The 8,605-nt window shown below is 44.2% G+C and overlaps 1 protein-coding gene across 1 annotated transcript in view; it reads right to left on the bottom strand.

The window, feature by feature from the left end:
• Positions 1-6,665: 6,665 nt before the first annotated feature.
• Positions 6,666-8,605, bottom strand: part of LOC112246006 (CUB and sushi domain-containing protein 3-like) — a 385,088-nt gene continuing 383,148 nt past the window's right edge. The window contains exon 65 of the mRNA XM_042295029.1: positions 6,666-8,263. Coding sequence (XP_042150963.1) covers positions 8,104-8,263 — 160 coding nt within the window. The 3' untranslated portion in view covers positions 6,666-8,103. The remainder of the gene's footprint in view (positions 8,264-8,605) is intronic.

The following is an 8,605-nucleotide window of genomic DNA, read 5'->3' as shown; positions in this document are numbered from 1 at the left end:
CCGAAGCGGATCCTTTGTTCGAACCACCCAAACCCGTATTATCTCCTTTGAGAATTCTGGGAGGTTATTGTCCCAGCCGTGTGTATCCCCCCTCAAGCCGATACCACGACGGCCCTCAAGGAAGTTCACTGGACTCTATGCAAACTGGAAACCATATATCCTGAGGCTGTATTTATTGTAGCTGGGGATTTTAACAAAGCAGATTTGAGAACAAGGCTACCTAAATTCTATCAGCATATTGATTGTAGTAGCCGGGCTGGTAAAACACTGGATCACTGCTACTCTAACTTCTGCGATGCATACAAGTGCTTTGAGAGACTAGTCATGGATCATATCATCTTCACCTTACCTGTCACCCTAGGCTACCTGTAATTTGCATACCGCCCCAATAGGTCCACAGACAATGCAATTGCCATCACACTGCACACTGCCCTATCCCATTTGGACAAGAGGAATACCTATGTAAGAATGCTGTTCATTGACTACAGCTTAGCATTCAACACCATAGTACCCTCCAAGCTCATCACTAAGCTTGAGGCCCTGGGACTTCCTGATGGGCCGCCCCCAGGTGGTGAAGGTAGGAAACAACATCTCCACTTCGCTGATCCTCAACACTGGGGCCCCACAAGGGTGCATGCTCAACCCCCTCCTGTACTCCCTGTTCACCCATAACTGCGTGGCCACGCACACCTCCAACTCAATCACCAAGTTTGCAGACGACACAACAGTAGGAGGTCTGATTACCAACAATGAAGAGACAGCCTATAGGGAGGAGGTGAGGGCACTCGGAATGTGGTGTCAGGTATACAATCTCACTCAACATCAACAAAACCAAGGGGATGATAGTGGACTTTAGGAAACAGCAGAGGGAGCACCCCCCTATCCACATTGACAGGGCAGCAGTGGAGAAGGTAGAAAGTTTTAAGTTCCTCGGCGTACACATCACGGACAAACTGAAATGATCCACCCACACAGACAGTGTGGTGAAGAAGGTGCAGCAGCGCATCTTCAAACCAAGGAGACTGAAGAAATGTGGCGTGTCACCTAAAACCCTCACAAACTTTTACAGATACACAATTGAGAGCATCCTGTTGGGCTGTAGCACCACCTGGTATGGCAACCACACCACCCACAACTGCAGGGGTCTCCAGAGGGTGGTGTGGTCTGCACAACGCATCACCGGGGACAAACTACCTGCCCTCCAGGACACCTACAGCACCCGATGTCACAGGAAGGCCACGGCCTGTTCATCCTACTACCATCCAGAAAGCGAGGTCAGTACAAGTGCATCAAAGCTGGGACCGAGAGACTGAAAAATAGCTTCTATCTCAAGGCCATCAGACTGTTAAACAGCCATCACTAACACAGAGGCTGCTGCCAACATACAGACTTGAAATCATTGGCCACTCTAACAAATGGATCACTAGTCACTTTATTAATGCCACTTTAATAATGATGTTTACATATCTTTTATTACTCATCCCATATGTATATCCTGTATTTAATACCATCTATTGCATCTTGCCTATGCCGCTCAGTCATTGCTCATCCATATATTTATATATACAAATTCTTTACCTAGATTTGTGTGTATTAGGTAGTTGTTGTGGAATTGTTAGATTACTTGTTAGATATTGTTGCACTGTCGGAACTTAAAGCAGAAGCATTTCGCTACACTCGCAATAACATCTGCTAACCATGTGTATGTGACCAATAACGTCTGCTAACCATGTGTATGGGACCAATAACATCTGCTAACCATGTGTATGGGACCAATAACATTTGATTTGATTTGAAAACGATCAAAGCTGATCTTCAGCAGTATGGCTCTAACACTTTAGTTATGGCATAAGCGACAACATTGCCTGTCTACTGCTCATGTCATGCTCAGCTTCCAGTAACAGGTGGTACTGTATATAGGCAGATCAAGGTTGCCAATACAAATCTGGATCTAACTCCATTATTTTCCTTTAATTTGCCTGTTTGTGTGTTTCAGATAGTGCATATTACAAGCCTTTCAAAACCTGTGTTAGTTCCCATTGGTTATTCATTTCTTCAGTTCTCTAGCTGTCTGAAAGCCGCCTTACTCCCTCTTGTCTCTTCTTCATACTCTTCTACCCAGTTTATTAGATCAGACCCCTGTGTGTGTGTGTGTATGTGTGTGTGTACGTGTTTAACTATACTTGTGGGGACCAGAAGTCCCCACAAGAATAGCAAACAAACAAAAATTTGACCAACTGGAGACATTTTGTTAGCCCCCACAAGGTCAAATGCTATTTCTAGGGGTTTTAGGGTTAAGGTTAGAATTAGTGTCAGGGTTAGAATTAGGTTTAGGGTTAAGAGCTAGGGTTAGTTTTAGGGTTCTGGTTAGGAGCTAAGGTTAGGTTTATGGTTAAGTTTAGGTTTTCGGGTTAATGGTAAGGTTAGGGTTAATATTAGAGTTAGGATTAGGGTTAGGGTTATGTTTAGGGTTAGGGAAAATACGATTTTGAATGGGACTGAATTGTGTGTCCCCACAAGGTTATTTATACAATACTCTGTGTGGGTGTGTGTGTGTGTGTTCAGTATGTTAGTTCATTATATCAGACCCCAGTGTGTGTGTGTGATCACCCCTAATCTGCTCGAGTGTCGGTTGCTGTCCTCAGAACCCACCAGAGGGCTGTGTCTCACTCTCCATCTCTCTCTCCCCCCTCTTTCGCTCTCTTCTCCCTCCCTTTCTCGTTCCCCAAAACCCTGGCTTATATCCTCATCCATAATGGAGGCTGTCTTGCTTTTCTGAATTTTGTCTCGGCCTGTAGTACGGTTAGATGTCTGTTCTCAACCTCTCAACGCTCACAGAGCACCTTGTGGTTAGTTTCATCTCCTCTCCCTTCTCCTTTCATCTCTCTTCTCAAGCCGTGATGGAACGTTGATAGTTCCACAACTTCTCTACTTCCACAGCTTCAGATGTATTCTTATTATGTGCTATGTTCCAGTTATATGTTCCAGTTATATGATCCAGTGCTATGTTCCAGTGCTATGTTCCAGTTCTGTGATCCAGTGCTACAATCCAGTTCTACGTTCCAGTGCTGTTCCAGTGCTATGTTCCAGTTCTGTGATCCAGTGCTACAATCCAGTTCTACGTTCCAGTGCTGTTCCAGTGCTATGTCCCAGTGCCATGATCCAGTTCTATGTTCCAGTTCAATGTTCCAGTTCTACATTCCAGTGCTATGATGCAGTGCTATGTTCCAGTTCTATGATGCAGTGCTATAATCCAGTGCTATGTTCCAGTGCTATGTTCCAGTGCCATGTTCCAGTGCTATGTCCCAGTGCCATGATCCAGTTCTATGTTCCAGTTCAATGTTCCAGTTCTACATTCCAGTGCTATGATGCAGTGCTATGTTCCAGTTCTATGATGCAGTGCTATAATCCAGTTCTATGTTCCAGTGCTATGTTCCAGTGCCATGTTCCAGTTCTATGATGCAGTGCTATGATCCAGTTCAATGTTCCAGTTCTACATTCCAGTTCTATGATGCAGTGCTATGTTCCAGTTCTATGATGCAGTGCTATGATCCAGTGCTATGTTCCAGTGCTATGTTCCAGTTCTATGATCCAGTGCTATGTTCCAGTTCTATGATGCAGTGCTATGATCCAGTTCTATGTTCCAGTTCTATGTTCCAGTGCTATGATCCAGTTCTATGGTCCCCTGCTATGTTCCAGTGCTATGATCCAGTTCTATGTTCCAGTTCTACGTTCCAGTGCTATGTTCCCCTGCTATGTTCCAGTGCTATGTTCCCTTGCTATGTTCCAGTGCTATGTTCCCTTGCTATGTTCCAGTGCTTTGATCCAGTGCTATGTATTGCGCCGTGGTCATGTTTATTATAAACAAAACCTGTAGCGTCAGACTGTCAGGTGCCTACACAGATTAATGATGGCTATTACACAGCATGCTCGCTTTGTTGCTTGACATACACTGTATATTTCAATGTTATTTTGGGGTTAAACATCATGACCTATGCCCCCATGATACCCTACCTTTACTCTCTTATTTCTGTATATGGGATCAGAGAACAGCTAAATAAAAGACAAGGTACAATAGCTTGACATGGATTTGCCATAGTAAAACCACATGAAATAATTAGATGATTAACTGAAAGGTACTGTCAATATCCACTTAGAAGTCTTAACAGTAAATCAATTAAGTCAATAGGGAGTGTATTGATCTATTGACTAGCTTCTCCACACCTAATTGACATACACAGACACAGTAACTGCAGCACCCTGATTGGTTTCACCTGTCTTTGTGATTGTCTCCACCCCCCTCCAGGTGTCACCCATCTTCCCCATTATCCCCTGTGTTCTCTGTTTGTCTTTTGTCAGTTTGTTTTGGCAATCCTACCAGCAGTTTTCCTACTGCTCCTGGCTCTTGATTGTTCCTGTTTCCTAGTTTCCCGTGTTGACCATTCTGCCTGCCCTGAGCCTGCCTGCCATCCTGTACCTTTGCCCCACCTTTCTGGATTACTGACCTCTGACTGCCCTTGACCCATCTTTTACCTTCCCCTGTTCGATTAATAAACTGTTATTACTTCGACATTGTCTGCATCTGGGTCTTACCTGAAACGTGATAGTACGAACTGGCCATGACTGGCCCAGCAGACTCGGATCAGCTGCGCAACACCACCTCCTCCCTTGGAGCCACCATTGGTAGGCACAAGGAATTGCTTCGTGGCCTTATGGAGGGGGTCCACATCTTGGCCGAATGCCATGACCGGCGTTGGACATCTTGCTGGAGCAATTCCGTGGGTTGGCTGGGAGGCAGCCTGCTACAACAGTAACCTCACAGCCACTCAGTAACTCAGCTGTTAGCAGTGCCGCCTCACCGGTCACTCCGCCTTCCCGTGAGCCCCGCTTACCTCCCCCGGAACGCTTCAATTAAGAGCCGGGCACCTGTCGGGCATTTCTAGCTCAGTGTTCTCTCATCATCGAGCTGCAGCCCTCCTCCTTCCCCTCGGACCGCTCGAAGATAGCGTACCTCATCACGCTGAAGTCCAGGAGGGCGCTCGCCCGGGCTACAGCCGTATGGAAGCAACAGCCGGCCGTATGCGTCAGTCTGGAGGAGTTCATGGGAGAAGTAAAGGTTTTTGATGCCCCATTCTCCGGGAGTGAGGTTGCCCGAAAGCTATTCCAGCTTCGGCAGGACTCCTGCAGTGTGGCAGACCATGCGGTGGATTTCCGGACGTTGGCAGCTTGGAGTGCCTGGAACCCGGAAGCGCTGGTCGACATGTTCCTACACGGAATCTCGGAGGAGGTCAAGGACGAGCTTGTAGCCCGGGAATTACCGATAGATCTTGATTCCCTCATCGCCTTGACCATCAAGAACAATGGGCGACTACGGGAACGACGGAGGGAGAGGGGATTCGTCAAGCCTACCAGTGTTTTTCCCTCTGCTCCTATCTCTCGATTGTTCCTGTTTCCCCAGTGTTGACCATTCAGCCTGCCCTGACCCTGCCTGCCGTCCTGTGCCTTTGCCCCATCTTTCTGGATTACTGACCATCTTTTGCCTGCCCCTGTTTGATTAATAAACTGTTGTTACTTCAACGTTGTCTGCATCTGGGTCTTACCTTTAATGTGATAGTAACACTAGAATGCTCTACATGGATAGATACAAGCCCTCCATTCAACTGTCACTGTTCGACATGCCTATTCTTGTGTGGGTATACTGTATAGAAAATCAGCCCACCCGCCCAGCCGTCTAGTATTGGCTCACTAATGAGGGAAGAGAAAGAAATTGGTCACTAATGAGAGAGACAGAGGGAGAAAGAAAGTGAGTGGGAATCCCAGCTGTCATGGGCAGAGCTCACTGTTACATTGTATTACTGACGGCCATGCTACCTCATTAGGGGCACTGTGCTATCTGGAATCCTTGGGACGTCCCTACCCCCATTGAAGTTGAAATTTAACAGTGTTTATGGTAAGGTTTATGACTAGGGTTTAGGGGTAGGGACATCCTAAGGATGCCAGGTAGCACTGACCCTCTTTAGGCGGTGGCAAAGGAAAGAACGTAACTATTATACCCAGCAGGGATTCCTGGGTTTTTTCATACAGCCTTCAATGAACCAAACAATGACAGTGTGGTCAAACAAACAAGGCCGTAATGACTCCATTGGAAGGAGAATTAGTGCAACAGATATTTGTTCAGTGGCTTTAAGGCTATTTCTGGATCTCTGTCTGTGTTGAGGGATTGTTTGGATTGTGTTGGTTGACTGGCTATATTCATCATGGAAGCCAATCCATGCAAAGGCTAACTGTAACCAGAGGGAAATGATAGAAAAAACATATTCCAGCCATGTCTATTCCACAAGTTACCACCAGCTAAATCTATGCACTGGAATAACATCTGCTAAAAATGTGTACTTGACCAATAACATTTTATTTGTTGTTAAAATGCCTATTTACTTCGTTCCATCGGACTGCGCAATCCACTGTCATTATTTGAGTATGTTGGTAAACCGTTGTATAAAAAGTGAAGCTGGTGTTTGGAGGATATATTGTCACGGTTAACAACACCCATGCCAGTATATCCTCCAAACACCGGCTTCGAGGGCATTATCACTTCAATATATATCTATATATAACAAATCTAAACTAAACAAATAGCAGTTAAGAAAGAGACAACACTTTACAAAAGCAATTTGCCTTTTTTAATCTTACATTGCATTGAAAATGTACATAATAGATTCATACATTTTACAAATAATTTGTTCATAAAAATATATTTCTTTATAAAACACTTTTTTAAATCACATTTTTTCTATTTTTTTTGTTATATATTTTCAATGCATTTAATATAGGAGTACCCAGTTGTACTGTACTGCAAATAGTAGTTCAATTTTACAGTCCAATCCTAGAATTGTATGGGTTCTTTATTGCAGTAAATTTTATAGGAGAAACTAAGTGGCAAAATAGATTGAAGGCTAAAAAGAACACGGCACCTAATGAGTGGAATGGAGCTGTGGTGTGTCAGTGTTAAGTGTTCAGCAACACATAAAGTCATGTGAGGTGAAGGAGAGAGGGAATGAGGCCGTAGATTAGAAAAGTGAAAGACAGGAACAGGGGAGGATGAGGAGAAGAGGAAAGAGCAGCAGACCTGATTCACATGGTGTTTGGTAGGCACTGTGTAAAAATGACCCACTTGGATACATCAATAGAGCAACAACTATTGAAACAAAAGAAAATCTTAACAAAAGAAGTGCAATATAATGAAAAGTCCAAATGAAAATGTTGTCTGGAAAGTTCGATCTTTGGGTCATGATCCAAAATGGCAAATAAGAGTTAAATAATCCAGAAAACCCCTTCTATTCACACCTCACAGTTAACATCAGTACTTCAAACACTTCTGATTGGCTCAGTTGGGAAAAAACACAGAACGTGGGACTGAAGCTAGAGGAGAGGGAGTTACGGTCAAAACCGTTGTTTTAAAAAACGATTTGACACTTTAAAAATTAACCCCAAAATACTTCTGTGTTTTTTTGTTGTGAACAGAATTCTTTTTGAAATATTTTATTTTCTTCTTCTCTTTTCTATAAACGCTTCATATAATCTCACTGCCATTGGCCCCTCCCACGTGATAATATATAGCACAAAAATATAGGTGGTGAATGCTTCTCATATATGCAAGAAGAAGATTTACAGATCCTTTTCAATTTATAAAAAAGACCCAGTCGACTGTGAAGAAGAAACACTCGCAGAGTGCAATATAATAAGGTAACGTCAGAACTCCAAGTCACTCGTCGACCACTGTGAAGATTTGGGTTTTTATGTTTCTCAGTTCTCAGTTCAGTCTTCTAAAACGTGATGTTGGTCTAGTCTCCCAATAAGTGTCCTTCTCGACACACATGACCAGTCAAAGTTCCTGAAGAGTGTGCTTTAAGTACCAGAGGATTTGTTTCTTCTACCTCTATCTCCACCATGGCCAACACACCTAGACTGGACTGTTTTCCATCTCTATCGCCAGTCTAAATCTCAATGAAATCCGCTCGTTTCGCAAAAGCATTTTCCTGTTCTTTTTTTTTACCCCGATACAAAAATAAGAAAAAAAACGATGCAGTCGCCAAGCGGACTTCATTATACCATTGTGCAGACTGTGTTCAGGTTAGGATCAAACCGGACAGCTTTGCCTTCCACCGACTTGGCGCTGGTGTTGTACATGGGGTTCTCGAAGGCCGCCTGGCCGTTGTTGTTCTCGTGGACGGAGCAGCCTGTGTACTGGGCTTTAGGAGTAGTCCTAGAGAAGGAACAACACATTGTTCAGACTCAGTGGAAGAGAAGAAGTCAGTATGAATATGTATTGCGTTTAAGGGGCAGTCCTGTGGAGGAACACAGGACTGGTTCATGGTCCTATATGTGAATAACAACAACCAGTACGTAACACAAATGCTGTAGCTCCTGACACAGTAGCACAGTATACTGTGTAGGTAATACTAGCTGGTGGTAGGTCGGTAATACTAGCTGGTGGTAGGTAGGTAATACTAGATGGTGGTAGGTAGGTAATACTAGCTGGTGGTAGGTCGGTAATACTAGCTGGTGGTAGGTAGGTAATACTAGCTGGTGGTAGGTAGGTAATACT

Source organism: Oncorhynchus tshawytscha, linkage group LG13 (assembly GCF_018296145.1).
Source record: "Oncorhynchus tshawytscha isolate Ot180627B linkage group LG13, Otsh_v2.0, whole genome shotgun sequence".
Lineage (NCBI taxonomy): Eukaryota > Metazoa > Chordata > Actinopteri > Salmoniformes > Salmonidae > Oncorhynchus > Oncorhynchus tshawytscha.
The sequence above is the reverse complement of the archived record's forward strand: the minus strand, read 5'-3'. Positions and strand labels throughout refer to the sequence as shown.